This window comes from Hesperophylax consimilis, chromosome 5, assembly GCF_061612785.1.
Source record: "Hesperophylax consimilis isolate HC1 chromosome 5, BYU_Hcon_1.0, whole genome shotgun sequence".
NCBI lineage: Eukaryota > Metazoa > Arthropoda > Insecta > Trichoptera > Limnephilidae > Hesperophylax > Hesperophylax consimilis.
In genome coordinates, this window is record NC_142840.1 from 19943721 (window position 1) to 19961228 (window position 17508).

The window sequence follows — 17508 nt, forward strand, 5'->3', positions numbered from 1 at the left end:
CATGGTGGGAGGAAATGAACACGCGATGATCGCAGCGACGTTACGGAGATACGGGCTCTTGATCGCGACGTGGATACGAAACGGAGGTACGGTACGGACAAAAGATGATGCGTCCAGAGTTTTTGGATAGCGACGCTGGTACGAAACGGAGGTACGGTACGTACAAAAGAACATGTCTGGACCCAGCTTGAGACGTGCTGAGGTACAACTGGGGCAACTGGGGACTGGGGACGGCGCGGCGAGTCACGGGGACCTTAGGCGTGCTGAGCACTGAGAAGGGAAGTTGGGGGTAGGGATGGGAGGAACAAGAAGGTATAACATTACTTACAGGTGTTCAAAATAAATAATGTTTGCAAACTTTTTGTAAGATTTTTATTTTTTGTACATTCGTAGCGTAATGTTGTTAGGCAGGTTTCATAAAACATTATGGTGAATTTGGTTACAGACACCTCTTTTGGAGTAATTTTAAATGAATACTATACATTAAAAAATAATATATTCTATAAAAATGTATAAATTTATTTTTTACCGTACAAAAATTATTTTTCAATCCATTGAAGACTTTGACTGTCCTACTAGTCCCGTTTTTGGACAGTTAAATTGGCGATCTTGGTTCATATTACAAAATATTATATAAGAAAAAGAAACACGTAAATAAAATTAATATATGCGTTAAACTATGTACCAATTTGTGAAAGTTTTTATATAAAAATAAATTGTTATACAGGGTGTATCGGCACGTACCCGACAAACTTTAACCAGCTATTCCTTAGCACATTTGGAGTAAAAAATGTTATGGGCACTTTGCTGTCCGGTAACATTTTTTTTAATAAAAAAATTACTATTCATATTTTCACCACATGTCACCAATGTTTTATCCTTTCTCAAAGTTTGAAAACCCGTCTGGCAATATTTTGTTCGAGTTTCGTTGAATAATGTACGTACGTACCTACGTTGGCGCGCTTTTACAATCAAAACGAAATGGCACGGCACCATTCGTCTCATTTTTAACTATTATTATTTAGTGTGTACGAAAGAGCGAGGACACTTATTGACACACTTGCTAATAACAGCTGTTTAACACGAGAAACAATTCCAATGACAGTGACGGAGTGTGGATTTTTTATTAATTTTTTGTTTATAATTGAAAAAAAAATGTTACCGTACAGCAAAGTGCCCATAAATTTTTTTACTCCAAATATGCTAAGGAATTGCTGGTTAAAGTTTGTCGGGTACGTGCCGATATACCCTGTATAATAATACTTTACAAATTAAATGAAATCCCACTCTTATCCTAAAATCCCAACATTATAACGTTCATAATATTCAAATAAAAAAGCAAAATATGACGATATCAAAAATTAAATATATACTCGTTATAGCTTAAAATGTTTGAAATGCAATGTGTTTGTGAAAAGGCATTTGTATTTTACAGTGCCGAAGGAAAAAATATTACTCTTTCCCTTTTCCTCATATAACTTTCTAGCAGACGAGAGTGAGAAGTCAGTAATATTTTAAAGTACGAAGTACTTCAAAACTTGTGATACAAATACAACCAAGTATTTTGGAACCAGGTATTTTGGAGATTTGTCACAAGTACAAAGTACCGCATGAAAATACCCGGTACTTTTACTGGGTACGATAAATACGCCTCTTCTCTAATCACGTCACCAATGTCAAATTTGAAATGTTGACGTGGGGGCTGCGCTATTTAAAATATATATTTGTATTCTAATGCCCGTATACTTTGAGTGATTATCATTTTTATGGTGATTATGTGTGTTACTTTTTTGTATTTAATTGTGGTTTACATTTTAAGTAATACCTGTCAACGCAAAGTCATAAAAGTATCCGTTTTGGTGTAGAAATTTGAAATAATATTTATATGTTTTATTGCGCTCAAAATAATTTGTTTTGGATTATTTTTATTCAGAACCTAGTTTATAAACTTTATAAAATAAGATCGGTCATAATTGATTTAATTTTAATTATAAACTGTCTTGATTTATTATATGCGGTTTGATCTGCTCATATGAAGAGTGTAAATAATATAATCGCGTTTGGTTTAGTTAGTAAAGTTGATAAACTTATGGAATTTTATAGTGGTACTATAAATACCACATATTAAAACTTTGGATCCAGGGAAAGTGCAAACACAACAATAGTCCAACTGTTTTGGTACTTTTTTCAAGCAATAAAACATTCCAATGCTATATTTTTTAGAATGTGCAATAATGTTTGTAATTCCTTTTAGATGGCAATGGTAGAAGATGGTTGCCACTGAACCTCCAGCGCTCATCATGCATAAACCTAACAGTAAGAAATATTTAGTATTTTTATCTTGTACTGAAGGTATCGCCCTACCCTTACATAGATCATCCAATGATCTGGATGCGGAATGGGAGAGTGAATTCTAGTGTCCAAGCAGCGAATGGGAAATGTGGGATAAGAATGGCCTAGCCTTTAATGGTGTATTTACAAAATCATGGTTAATAATTCGATTACTGTATAAATATGTTTTTTTTTTGTTTCAGATTATATAAAATATGTGAGTTTAGTTATATTAACAGTTCAGAATGCCGTTCTGGGGCTCAGCATGCGATATGCTCGGACCAGAGATGTGGAAATGTTCTCATCGGCTGCAGGTAAGCACCGACTATTAGTTTTTTTTCCTACAAGAGTACATTACACACATTCTGCCAGCCTTCTTTATCTCCCCTACGCTTTTTGCCACTAAACTCAATAATCCGCAACATCCAAAAACTCTTCTTCACCGCGACAAACATCACTTTAGTGATCTATTCAAATTCAAACCTTTATTGTACAAAATAACTACGGATGGGTTGTTTCACACAATTTGAATAATTTGATTTTCAAGTTCTGTTATTATTTCAGTTTTGAAAAATAACTGGCTAATAGTGATATAATAACGGAACTTGAATAGAACCTTCACAGAACTTGAAAATCAGCTTTGAAGTTTGATGGATTGTTCAAATTCTGTGAAACCACATACCTTGTCTGGAAATGAACATACTAACTGGCATAACTCCATTTATTAAGTATTGGATTTTCCTTCACTTTAGACTACAACATGTCCCAAGACTTGCAGAATGGGCCTATGGTACTGCCAGTAGACTAACAGCAGCTCACACATATTTGGGGCCTAATTTAAATAGGTGTTTGATATAGATAAACCCAACACTAATATATCTACAATATCATTTAGTGTTGCTGCACATATAAAATACTTAATTATTTTATTATCTACTACTTAGTTATTCATAAATTTTATTTCAAATCAAATTACACATCCAGATGCCTGTTTCATAGTATGTTTTCTAAACAAAACAATATTTCAATCGTGTCTGATTATAAAATAAATAACAATAAAAAAATTTCACTTTTAGAAAATATTGACTGATTGAAAATTTTCACATTGAACGACACTTTATTTGCAAGCTTTTATGAGTTTGCTATGTTTATCTTCCAATAAAACAGTCAATAAAGATAAGTTTTATGTAAATAGTACTTAAATAACAAATAATGGTAATTCTAGATTAATAATATTTTAACAGGATTTTTAAGTCACAAGCCAAGGTTGATGTTTCATTTACTTCATTTTATAATTTTTCATAATAATTTACAATATTATTATTATAAATTAAAAAATGTAACTTTGAACCACTATATATTTATTTTTTAATAAACGCTGACAGGTTTGCGGAACAACCGTTCCTTTCTCATGGAAAAATACATACTTACTTAACATTACAAAACTATGGGTTAACATAATATACTCCTTGAAGTATTGGGTTGTGGGTGTGACTTGGGATTAGTAAAGAGTGGGGGAGGGGGTGGGGGTGGAACGTACGGTGAAAGGGAACATGTCTAAGATGGGACTATAAGATAACATTTTTTGTTTATTGATAATGGACTCATTATTATTAAGGGATTTCTTTATTTCAAGACTTCAAAGTTATGTCATTGTGTACCTTTATTATTTATGAAGAATATTTATCCCTGCATTTTTTCAGAACTATGATTGTTGGCAATGATATATGATATGGACACCTTAAATGTTCTCTGATTCTAAATGTTATTTGGCCTCTTTTCCCGATATAAAATGAGGAACATCATTTTGGTTTATATGTGCTGGAATAAGTCAATTTGTGGTCCTTATCTTTAGCGTTCCTCAAAAACATATCAATATTATTTCTTGTATAAAAAGCTGGTTTAATATTAGAGAGTTTTGCAACATTGAACTGAAAAATTATTAATATATAAAATTTTACATCCTACTCTTCACTAATCCCTAGTCACGCCAACAAACCCCACTACACGTAATATACAGGGTTTTCCAATAAGAGGTGTTATTTTGAATAGCCCGCTATTTCGGTAGATGTTACTTTTGAAGCTGTCATTTTTTGACATTTGACAAGTAGAAACTACGCCATTAATAAAAATGGAACAATACACGCTTCAACAACGCATTGAAATTATTAAAATTCACTTGAGTGAATCAAATGCAAATCATCTTAAGTGATGAGGCCCATTTCCACCTCGGTGGCTTCGTCAACAAGCAAAATTGTCGCATCTGGGGCTCGGAAAACCCAAGAGTTATTGTTGAAAAGCCTCTCTATCAACGTGTGACTGTTTGGTACGGTTAATGGTACGGCGGAGTCATTGGACCTTACTTTTCGAAAATGAGGCTGGAGCAACAGTTACGGTGAATGGATTGCGCTATCGGGAGATGATTCATGATTTTTTATGGCCGGAATTGGATGGTATTGATCTGGACAACGTTTACTTTCAACAAGACGGCGCTACATGCCACACAAGCAACGAAACCATTGATCTTTTACGATTGAATATCAAAATAACACCTCTTATTGGAAAACCCTGTATTATGTTAACCCATACTTTTGTAAGGTTAAGTTAGCATATATTTTGCCCTGAGGAAGGGATGGTTGTTTTGTAACCGGTCGGCGTTTATTAAAAAATAAAAATTGCTTAATTTATTTATAATGGATAACCACAAAGTTATAGCTACTTTCAAAGGTATATTATTATTAATTATCAGTCTTAGCTAAATCTCTTGGTGATTATATTAGACAAAGGTTTATATCTGTGGTCAAAGCACTCGACTACACATTATCTTGTTTAACCCCTTATGCTAGTGGCTCATCACACTTGCTTCAGTTTATAGTATTTTGAACCTAAAAAATGCTCCTAACATACTGAAATAACATACTTAGAAATTTTTATTAAAATATTTTAATTATTTTCGAAGATATTAAAACAAATTCATTCATTAAAACAAATTAAAGAAATTCTTGCGGGACCTTTATTTTCGCCTAGAGACAGCGTAGCGCCAGCGCAAAAAATACCCGCCAGAAATGTGTTAATAATATTCTAGCTTGTCCTTTCGTCACTTGCCAACATATTTATTTTATCTTTAAAAAGGCGCCTTGCAAAATTCAAAGTCAAATGTCATAGTTCGGATTTACTGTATTTATTTAAAGGAAAGCCTTATAATATATGTTTTTTTTTTGCAGTCATGTCTACACTTCAATGCATTTTAAAATAAATTGAACAGCTGATATTAACCCCCTAGTGACTGTATTTTTTCTTTAAAATTTGACATATAAAATTCCAAATTCGCACTAGATTTACTTGAAAGCGAAAGCTCAAATCAAAAAAAGTTATTCTGAAAAATCACCAGTTTCCCGCTTGTACTACGAGTTTCCCAAAACCAATATAAAAATCACCAGTTTCCCGCTTGTACTACGAGTTTCCCAAAACCAATATAAAAAAGAGTTGTATTCAACTGTTTCGTGAAATTCATTTCCGTTGTATGAAAAAAATTGAATTCAAACTGTATGCTAAACATTTCACCTAAACCTTGTATATGTGTATACCCCTATCATCCCTTCGTCCTGTTCCTTTTCTACCTCCTATTTCTTTGGCCACTTTGGGAACTCACCGTAATTGGGATATAATAAAACTTTAGTCAGTGAAAAATTCAGATCATATTGAAAAAAAAGGGTGTTAACAAAAATATGTTATAATTAATCATAAAATGTTTCAATTTTTCTCAGCTGTTCTCTTGGCAGAGTTGGTGAAACTCTTTGTGTGCATCGGGTTGGTGATTATAGAGACTGGCAGCACGCATCAGGGGATAAAGGCGATCAGGGTGACGGTGTTTGGTCACCCCTACGACACGCTGCGGATAAGTGTTCCTTCCGTCCTGTACATCCTGCAGAACAACTTACTGTATGTGTCCGCCTCCAACTTGGATGCAGCCACATATCAAGTGAGAATAAACCCTATTAAGCCTATCCCACATCTCAGCCAGAGTCCCAACTGCTCAAGCAACCATTCTGAATAGAACCTCCATCCAGCGATATTGAGAGTATGTAACACTCTACGTGTTGCAAATTTACTATACATATACAGGGTGTACGGGGGTAAAGGGCACTAACTTCAGGAGGTGATTTTATACTATGGTTACATGATGATGGTGGTAGAAGTAAAAAAAACAAACAACTTTATTCGAAATTCCATTGTTTTTACCAATACAAAAATATTTTTCCGTAGAAGAATTTTTTATCCTGCAAACTACCTTTAAATTACGAATAAAAAGTAATTTATCTTTTTTTCTCGTACTTATTAATAGTAATCACCTCCCAAAGTTACCTCTGGACACCTAGTTTATTATATACATTTTATTTAAATATATTTTAATAACATGGTTTAATTTTATTTGCTCACATTGGGATTTTATATTTATTTATTTGCATTCATATTTGACAGTGTTAGAAATTTATATCATAGACCAATAACATTATTTTACTGGTCAATGATATAAATTTCTACAACATTCAAAATTTAAAACCAAAATAAAGCTACAAAAAGGAATCCGAAGAAGTAAACGTGAATAATCATAACATTATTTTTATGTCGTTTTTCTATTTAATTTAATTATGGATTTTGTGGGAAAGGCTTACAAAAATATGATTTTATCTAACTTTTCAATCGGATGTAACTTTTTATCTATCCGTATATACATATTATCTATAAGTTTACCTAATTATAACTTATCAGCAACAGATATGGCGGTTTTTAAATCCCAATACTTAGTCATTAATGAATTTTAGTGGTCATTCATGAACTGATAACAAAAATTACAAGTATCACGTAGATTCCACACCCACATTATTATTTTATATAATTTTTAAATAATAACAAATTTATGTTTTAAGTCAAATGCCTTTATAGGTTATCTAAAACTGTTTTTAAATATAAGGTTTGATTGTACAAATAAGATTCTATTCAATGAGTGATTTGATTGATTTTATCATGAACCTAAAAGGCCCTGGATAGATCTATTTGAGAATAATTTGATGTTGCGGGCAGTGGCGGCCGATGATCAAAATATGTAGGGGTTCAAAGGAATACAACATTAAGTCAGAAAATATATTAAATAAAGGTACACCTACCTATTTATAAAGACATTCTATTCTCCGCTCCTTTTATTATATTTTATTCTTTTTAACGTTGAGAAACATCTTTCACTTTCAACTCAGGTCATTGTAATGTTGCACACAAGTTTTAGTAATTTTGCAGTCTCGGAAAAGTCTTCTAATAAACAAGTATGTTCTATTAAAAAGTTGCAAAATTGACAAAGTGTCATCAGCATTTGAAAAATCGTTAGGGGAGTTCACCTTTTAACTGAACATTCGCTGAAAAAGAGCAGATGGTAAATTGAAGACATAATATCGACAATAATATCACACATCTGCGTTTTGGTTTAACTTTCTACTGAACAAACCGTTCCTTCTGATGTGGTGGTAAAGCTCCGGACGCCGTCCTCGCTATGTTAATATTTGCAAAGAATAGTATGTACCCATGCTTTCGACTGTTCCACAGAATACGCGAACAAAGCAGTCAAATTTTGGTTCACAATCGAAAACGAACTGCTACGAACATAGGCACAAGACACAGTCGGGTCTGCAAGTTAACCGCGCTTAATAAGTAGGTACCTTTTGTATGAGATATTGTAACCGAACCGAATATCGTATTGCGATTAGCCATGTCGGATATTTTGTTGGTTGTTCGGCGCTCGGGAGCACATATTAGCTGGCGGCCACTGGTTGCGGGGTGAGGGGGAGGATGTATAAAAAATGCCTTACCTACTTAATTTTATCATAACACGTCCCATTCTCTCTCTCATCAAATAACAAAAAAAAATCATAAGACATTATATGTATTAATAATATAAACATAAAATAATTAATTTTATACCACATTGCTTACAAATATTTTCAAAAGTGTGTCATGATTACCGATGACAGCTGTTTGAATACAAGATGGCTGCCAGGCAGTTTCACCTCACCCTAGATTTGACTTCAACGTCATTCATTAAAAATCACCCTAATTCTCTCTGTCCAGGTTCCAGGGTCTTTTAGGTACATGGATTTTATTAGTTCTAAATTAGTTGTAAATTATAATTCAAATATTGAAAAAAAAAAATCTGTTCAAATATTATAATCGGAAAGCTTCCTGAAAGAAATTATTGTCTGACTGAAAAAAGACCATTAAGTGAATTCATTCCGACTTAATCCATATTATCGTATATATATTTATTATTTTTGTTTTTGTTTTACCATTTGCATAACGATATAATGTACAACATTGTATAATTATTTTTATATTTCATTTTATATTTTCTTATGTTTTATTTTTATATTTTCTTATTTATGTTACCACCATAATAAGGGCATTTGCCTAGTTTGGGGTATTAATAAAAATAAAATAAACATATTACAGGTAGGTACCTACTTTATCACTTGTCTGAATCCTTCACGAAGTTTGAATTTTGAAAATGATACTTAAATTCAAAATAAGTTTAAGTTCATTAATAATAATAATATCTTTATTTAATAAATTTGTAGCTGTAAACATGTAATAGATAGAATACATAACAATTTGATAAAGTTTAGGATTCTCATAACCCCACTAAGCTAGTGGCTAGCCTGTGTTGAGGCAGTTATTGTACTAGTTATATTGGATCAGAGTTCATGAGAACACACAGAAATCCGAAATAGTATGTTTGATTTGGTTCCAATAATTTTGTTATACTAAATATGACATCTCATACATGTTACGACAGGTGAATGGATATTACAAAGGTCTATAACTCGTGATAGAAATGATATTTTAAATTGTAAATAGTTGCATTGACCTATAGATTTCAGCCAGATAGAGCTGTGAGAATTGGTGGTGTCTCACTGTTTTTAGTGATACAGAAACAGATTTTTGTTTTACAGTAAGGCTATTCAGGAACTCATCCCTCGCCATTCTCTTCCTGTCCTACTCCAATCCTCATTCAAGCAGTTCTAGCTTCAATCACAGTCTAGCCACCTCTTCCTCGGTCTGACCTATTCAGGTACCAATCTTTCTGATTTATTTCTAGGTGACTTACCAGTTGAAGATTCTCACCACGGCGTTTTTCGCCGTGCTGGTTCTGAGACGGGTGTTGAAGAACGGTCAATGGGTTGCCTTAGCGCTCCTGGCCCTGGGTGTTGCCTTGGTGCAGCTGTCTTCGTCCCCCCCACCCCCCGTGAGCAACCTCAACGCCCCCCCGCAGTCCCGTCTGATTGGCTTTTCTGCCGCCTTAGCCGCCTGCTTTATCTCTGGATTTGCAGGAATATATTTTGAAAAGATGCTCAAAGGCTCCGACATATCTGTGAGTACATAAAACACTTTTTTGTATTTATTTATTGATTGATCAGTACCTACAGTTACATGACAAAACACAACGGAACATGGAAGACAAGTGAGGACAAATTTCAAACTTAACCTAACCTATTATTTTATCATGTTCTGTTTTACCCGGTTACCGATTTGTACATATGTACATGTAAACAGATTTATCATAGTCTAAAGGCACCAGCAGACAAAATACTTATATTGCGGCGACAGTTGGAAACTATTCCAAAATTCATACAAATTCAAACTAATGTTGCATCACTCATGTGCGCACCTCCATATACCGTAATGGATTTTTATCCATCTGCAACTGTTGCAACGCAACTATCGCAGCGACTAAAGTCTCTCGTCTGCGGGCGCTCTAAATGGATATAAATTTACTCTAGCTACTTGTGCAAAAATAGTGAAATTTGATGCAGGAAAGAGAAATTATAAGCAAATAATACAAATAAATTAGGCTTGCAATTTTAAAGATTTTTGTGTTGTGTGCGTGAATTTACTTTGTTAATGTAAGTGCTTTTTTCCAATCTTGTTTAGCTTTCACTGCTTTCACCCCGTAAAGTGGGTTCATAGCATAGAACTACAATTGGAGGCGCTACTGCTTCTACTGCTATCTCGTTGAAACTTGTTCCACTATTAGAACACGATAATCGGTGCGTGTAGACCGGATTCGGTAGTTTTAGTTAGAGCGTTGGGAGAGTTGGAGGTCAGCCGGAGGTCAGTTGGAGGTCAAGTGGAGGTAAAAAGAGGAACCTATTTTTTCACTTCATGTCTCATCTAAATATAATACCACAATGGTTTTTAGCACTGATTCAGGGGGAATGCGTTGTTTTAGTAAGTATTTTTGTAAATAATAATTTAAACATTTCTTATGCTGTTGAGACCATTCTTCTTCTTCTGATGCCTTTTCCTATTATCGGGGAAATCTTCACCCTACAGACTGCAGACCACAACAATTCTTTGAGACTGTGGAGATGTAATCACAAAAGGAGGGAAGGCAATTCTAGATTTTTAGATTGAGCTTGGTAAAAAATATGATATTTGTTTAGGAAGGATAATCGATAAGTGTGAGATCGAGTTCCTAATTGTTGGCCCAAAGATAAGCACAATCTGGAGTCTGTCAAGATGTATAAATATTTAAACTGTAAAGCCATATTTTGCAATGTATTATTGTATCATAAGCGAACTGATATGATTTGAGATTTTCATGGCCGAAAGTATTATAGTAATCTATTTTTGGGTTATTATGCCGTGCTGCTCTACCTACTTCTTTAGCCAATGTTTTAATGTTAAAAACCTCAAAATGTTGTCTAAAGAAGGAGGTAGCGCAAAAGGGCATAATAGCCCATAAATAAATCACTTTTTTCATTTATTTTTTATTTATTTATTTATCTATTCACTTATACATACAGTTTATAGGTATGTATACATATTGACATTGGGTGCAAGTAATACAAACAGATGTTCCATATATAAAACGTGGTAGTAGAATGAAATGTGATATGATTAGATTGATGACTAGGAGAACCTATGCCGAGGTGTCGGCATGGGTGTTATTCTGCCGTCATAGGTGGAAACACAATATCCTCCTTGGGAGTCTCCACCGTAGTTCCACCCATGGTGGCAGTATTTTACATTACTAGGTTAGAAGTTAGAAGCTGTGTTGACATGTTCATCGTAATTTTATATAGACACAATGTAGTAATTTGAGGTAAGTTACGTATCAAAATGTTCTGTAGACACACTGTACCTGTATCTGTCTGTACTCTTGTACAGACAGGTACATTTTACAAATGTAGAACATGATTTAAACTTCATAATATCATATATGAGTAATGAAAAGAAAAGTAAGAAATATACATGAAAGGAACTTAACGAGCAGTTAAGCTGAGAGGAAAAAAAAGTCAAAACAGAAGTTATATTACAGTTAATTGTATACTTTAAATTCTAAATTAATTATTATGTTTGGTTTGGAGCAAATAGGTTTTGGAAAAATAGTGTGCCTTTAGATTTTATCCAGTCTGTGATATGTTTTTTTAGTTGATGTAATCGACCAGTTGGGTCTTTTACACAGACTGTAAAATAGGGGGCCGGTCAGTCCGTAGATGGCCGCTAGGTCCGGGTAGACATCTGCTTTACCCTTGCTCGGGTCGGTAAAGGAATCTACTTTATCCCTTGCTCCGGTCGGTACAGGAATCTGCTTTTATCCTTGCTCCGGTCGGTACAGGAATCTTCTTTATCCTTGCTCAGTTCGGGGCCGGAATCTGCTTTATCCTCGGTGCGGGAGGAGGCAGGCAGGGGCAGAAATCCAGGAGGGAGCCAAGTCAAAGAAGTATCCAAGTTCAGATCCAGAGAGAAGTGGTCGGGAAGAGCAGAGTAGAGTAGCTGGTGGCGGTCCAAGGCAGAGAGAGCGAGCTGAAGGCTGGCGCGCCGTATTTATTGTGCAATCCCCCTCTCCCGACTTTGGGGAGGGCGGGGTCGACGCGCTGCCTTCATTCGCGGGTTGTTGATGATCCGCGGGCTGTGACGTCCGCTAAGATTTAATTAGCGGAGGTCACAACCTTTAGAACTACTCTACTCTTTATGCTCTTTTAATCGATCCTAACCACTCCTCTCTGGCATTTTTAGTTATTAATCATTTGTACATACATTCATTCAGTGTGGGGTCCCCGGCCCAACATATTCAGGGGAAATCGTAATTAATTTTCTTAATTCTAAATTAATACTAATTTTTATTAACTAATTATGTTTAGGAGAGTCCGGCCGTTTTATCAATGTATTTTATTTCGTAATATCTACGGCCAAACTCTCTCAAACTTAGTCTAAACATTTCAATAAATCTTCAATTCAAAATGTTTTGCCGTACGGCGTTGCTTACGGGCGCGTTGATTGGTTCCAGGCGGTCGCCTGGGGCCGGCCGGGCGCCCGCGCTGAGGGGAAGCGACGCGGGGGCGAGCGGGACTCGAGGTATCGAGGCTCAACGTAAGTTTTAAAACCACGCTCCGGCTCCTTGCTTCGACCATTATGAAATGTCGGCCGCCGAGAGCGGTACACACCGTCCGGTACAGTTGATGTCTTGGTGAATTATCAGCAGGTTGTTTCTAGGAAGGTGGCATGCAGTTATACAGTTTAATGGAGTAGTAGTTGAATGATCTTTGTCCGTGGGTCGTGTGCTTTAGCGGGATTGTTAGGTTTGATGAAGACCGGTTTATTCTTGAGGACTGAGATAGTGAAGGGATCTGTGGTTTGTATTTGAAGAGGAAAAGAATAGACGATTTTGCATAGAGATGTCTGAAAATATTTTCGGAGTCTGTATCGCATGGTACTTGAAGAATTAGTTTAATAATTGCCTTTTGTACTTTTTCAAATTTTCTTTTTTTAATAGGTTTCTTAAATAGAATATTGTGAGATATTGTATCGAAAGTTTTACATAAGTCTAGGTATATTGAGATTACTTTGTTCTATGAGTCAAGGTTAGAATTGATAAAGTCTGTTATTGTGGCGCGTTGTGTATTTCTGTTATTTCTAAAGCCATGCTGGTTCTTCGAGAGTAGAAGATTGGTTTCTAGGTAATGGTAGAGCTGTTCTTTAATAGCTTTTTGATAAAGTATTTAGTAGAGTAATAGGTCTGTAGTTGTTGATATCATTTTTAGGTCCTGACTTGTAAATAGGAATTACTAGTCCATTTTTTAAGCAGCTTGGAAAAATACCTTCTACGGTTTATCAAGTACGTAAGTGGATTGAGGAGTTGGTCACTTAGAGTTTTAATGGTCACTTAGAGTTTTAATGGTCACTAAAACTCTAAGTTGTGTGTGTGTTTTTTGGTGTTTTTTTAACAAATATGAAATTATGCAATTCCAGGTTTGGATGCGAAATGTCCAGCTGAGTCTCCTCTCCCTGCCCTTCGGCTTCATCACCTTCTTGCTGGGCGGCGGCAACATGGGGGAACTGCTTAACGGCTTCGATGGCTTTGTCTGGTACCTGGTGTGCCTGCAGGCCGGCGGCGGGCTGGTGGTGGCTGTCGTGGTCAAGTACGCAGATAACATCCTCAAGGGGTTTGCCACATCCCTGGCCATCATCATCTCATGCGTGGCTTCCATATATCTGTTTGACTTTGACCTGACCTTTCAGTTTTCTCTGGGAACGTTTCTGGTTATCAGTTCGATATTCCTCTACGGCTATGAGCCCAAGAAAACAGAAAGCGTACCGCTAAAGGTGTAAAATATTGATGACTCTAAGATTGGGGTTTTTCCCACAAATTCAAATTTAAAATTTTCATCAAATGGCTAATTAGCCCCATTTTGTTTTAATTTTTTTCGATTCTATGTCTGTTTCAACCACATGAAGACATAGACTCGGAAGATATAGACATGCCCTAAAGCAAAATCTGAGCATCATTTCGACGAGCTGGAGGCAAACCACGTGACAATCTTTTTGGCACCAGCAGGGGTAGAGTATGTCATGAACTAAGACATCATTCGTACACTGGCCGCCAACTGCGCAGAAAAGTAACGTTCATTAAAGTAAGGTAAAGGTTTGCAGCACAGTTCATTGTGGGACTTTTATGTGCAAGGCCTGAATGTTTGTTTCTCTCCAGACCGCCTGAGTGTTCACTTATCTTTCATGTGCACTACGGTGAGTAAATTATAAAACATTTGTAAAAGTGTTTTAAATACTGTAACAAAATATTCGATTTTGAAAACAAGCTGATACTACATAGCGAACAATTCATGGACCATTGTTAGGACTAGTTATTCATAAGCAGATTTTATTTTCGAAGACTAAATAGTGATTCTACAATGCGAGTTGCCTGTAGACTGTCGGCCCACGACACCTCCCCGTTCCGCGCTAGTTGGTTTGTTTCCCTCGCCCTTATGGGCAGATCTATCTTTTCTTTGGTCTGTGGTTTCAGCTTTCTATCAAAGATCACAAATTGTTCAAAAGCTGAAACGAACCTAGAATCGGCGTTCAGTGAGGAAATTTCAACGGTCAAAAAAACAAAATGGAGCTGATTTGCCATTTGATGAAAATGTTATACATATTTGAATTTATGATAAAGAACTGGCCCTAATACTATTTCGTACTTTATGGCTCGACCAGCCGCCCAGTAAACTTTTGAATTCCTATAAGTTTTTAGAAATAGTTTTTTTTTAAACATTATTTATCTTACATCATATATTTTTAAAGTTTAATCACTCTTATGGATTATTTGGAGATTTCTTTTTTAAGGCTTTACAAAATTTTATCAAAATAATGCTACATTTTACTATCACATCTCACAAGTTTAAGAAAATAATTACTCATGTTTGACAATTTATAATTTATAAGCATCTGAGATTAAAATCCTGTTAAGTATTATATAAACCTGTCCTGAGTTCTCATTTCAACAGAAAGTGGCTATCGCAAAATAACATTCATTTTTGGCTTAACACGGGTTACCTTTTTGGGCCCATTTCCACTTTTAAAGTAAATTTTTCTTCAGCATTCCATCCATAAAATTTTGTAGTCCGAAGGACAAACCAATAAATGCTGTTGATTCTTATCATTCGGTAAGTGAGTTTTTGTCATGAAAACATTTGGAATTTTATCGACTCGAGGGATGGAGATTTTCAGGTGTTTGGTTTTCTATTAGTCATTCAATTTACTTAATATCATACCTGCAAATATTAATACGGAACACATTAATCCACCCAGATTTCACGGTTTATCTTAAATTTTTAGGTTTTTTTAAAAAAACATTCAAAATTCATTAAATTTATAGTTAATTTTGATTCACCTACCTGAATTTGGATAGCCATCGCTCGAGTGGTTAAGAAACGGAAGCTTTTAAGTTGCACCAAACGTAAATCTCAACAAAAAAGCACTGTATTATTTCTACAGAGTTTATAATGAAGAAAGTGCACAAAGTATGCCTATTCCCCAATCACCAAATCATATAAAATAACCCCCCAAAGCACTTTTATTGATCACCCTACAATCTTACCAATCCTACCCTTTGAATCACTGGCATGAAAATTGATAAGATTATTGATGTTAAAAAAGACATAATTTATTATTGATTTTAGAATAATTTTTTTTTTTTATATGAGGGTTGTGTATTTATAGAGCGGAGACGGTTTACATATAGTTCCTGTGAGCACTTAGGCCATAGGCCCATTGTGCTTTCTCCCATTTTACCTCATTCCTGTAACAGTCACCTGGTCCCTTTTATAAAGTTCACCAGGGTTGTCATTGGATATGTTGTGTAAATAAATAATAACTTTTTTAACATAAAAAAAACACATAAAAATGTATGTTGTATCCCGAATCGCCAATTTTTTAAGAATATCTGTCATTTTCGAGCCACTTTTGTGAATACATACACGGCTGCATGCCATTTTTATAAATTATTTTTTAGTGATGAAATTTTATGAATTCGTCTTTGTGTATCTTAAGTAGGTACTATATCGTCTATGTAAATTCAATACCACGTATTAGCTAATAATTTCAAAATACGTTTTTTGGTGCTTCAGTGGAACAGCACAAGCTTTCTTTGATTGGTGGTTTCAAATTTAGAAATTGACCAATAGACTACTCGGTTAAAGACAATGCCGTGAACGAACCATCCCCAGTCGTACATCTCTTCTGAACATTTTTACGAATGGTTCTTCCGCGGTATTGGTCTTGCACCGACCATATCATTAGTCAGGAATGAATATTACTATTAACCCGTGCACGGCACTACCTTCGTTAATATATTATTATGTTGATCTCCTGATACTCAGCTTCTTCAGTATTTCTTTTACATCTTGCTATTTTATTATTAATTAAATAAATTATGTCAAATATCTTTCGACTGAAAACAGCTTTTTTAAATGAGCTAAATTTAAATGTTGTGTAATATTTTATTATAAATTTTCAATACGAAATAGAATTATTTTCTATTTGTATTATTATTATAAATCAAAATTTCTATGAAATGTGATCTGATGTAGGTACTTACCGAGTCAATAATGCATTTAATTATTATGAATTAGGTATTGTTAATTTTAATGTATTTCAAACTACTTATTTTTAATAATAAAATCAATATTATTATACATTATGTACTTGTCATTATAAAATTATTATTATTTGACCGGTTAGTAACCGAATAGATAAATGCATCCTTCCCACCCAGGCTTCATGTGTTCAATTCCTCTACATACTAGCTATGTCTTCCATCATTGCATAAGCAACATTTTCCACTTGATGGTAAGTAATAAGAGTTTTTAAAATAAAAAAAATAATTAAATTGTCGGGTTATTATTTGTAACCCAGGAATGTAACTTCTGGGGTATTCTGAGATTTTGTCAGTCACGACTTATTTAGAAATATTCTGGGTTGCCATTAATTTTCCAATAAACTAGCTATTTTTGGAAAATTTTCCCAAAATGAAATTTTTATCTTAAAGCAGATGAAAGACTTTCAAATTTTAAACAGATATTGCAGTTGAAAATATAAAAAATTTGATTTCATAAATAGAGGGATTTTTTACAGTTGTTTTTTTCTGAACTGTAAAAATACCACTTTATACAAAACTAAAAATATATTTAGTTCACACAAATGTATTTATTATAATAGGTTATTGTCACTTTTTCATTTCATATAAAAAATTCACAAACTTTGACAAATCTTTTGCAAACACGCGAGCAATGGCCGTCGATGTCTTTTTAGAATATGTATTACAATTATTTTAAAAAGTGTCTATTGTAAACT

General features: G+C 34.5%; 1 protein-coding gene across 2 annotated transcripts; it reads left to right on the plus strand.

Annotated features, from left to right (window-relative positions):
• Window positions 1–1660: 1660 nt before the first annotated feature.
• Window positions 1661–16822, plus strand: Ugalt (UDP-galactose transporter). Of its 2 annotated transcripts, none has more exons than XM_089632046.1 (6): window positions 1661–1769; window positions 2255–2316; window positions 2535–2645; window positions 6099–6313; window positions 9476–9748; window positions 13633–16822. In XM_089632046.1, the coding sequence occupies exons 2-6, from the start codon at window positions 2271–2273 to the stop codon at window positions 13990–13992; spliced, it is 1005 nt and encodes a 334-aa protein (XP_089488172.1). In that variant the 5' UTR covers window positions 1661–1769; window positions 2255–2270; the 3' UTR covers window positions 13993–16822. The 2 variants fall into 2 exon arrangements, with proteins under 2 accessions (XP_089488172.1, XP_089488173.1); XM_089632047.1 differs by having other exon boundaries at window positions 1673–1777.
• The last annotated feature ends 686 nt before the right edge of the window (window positions 16823–17508 follow it).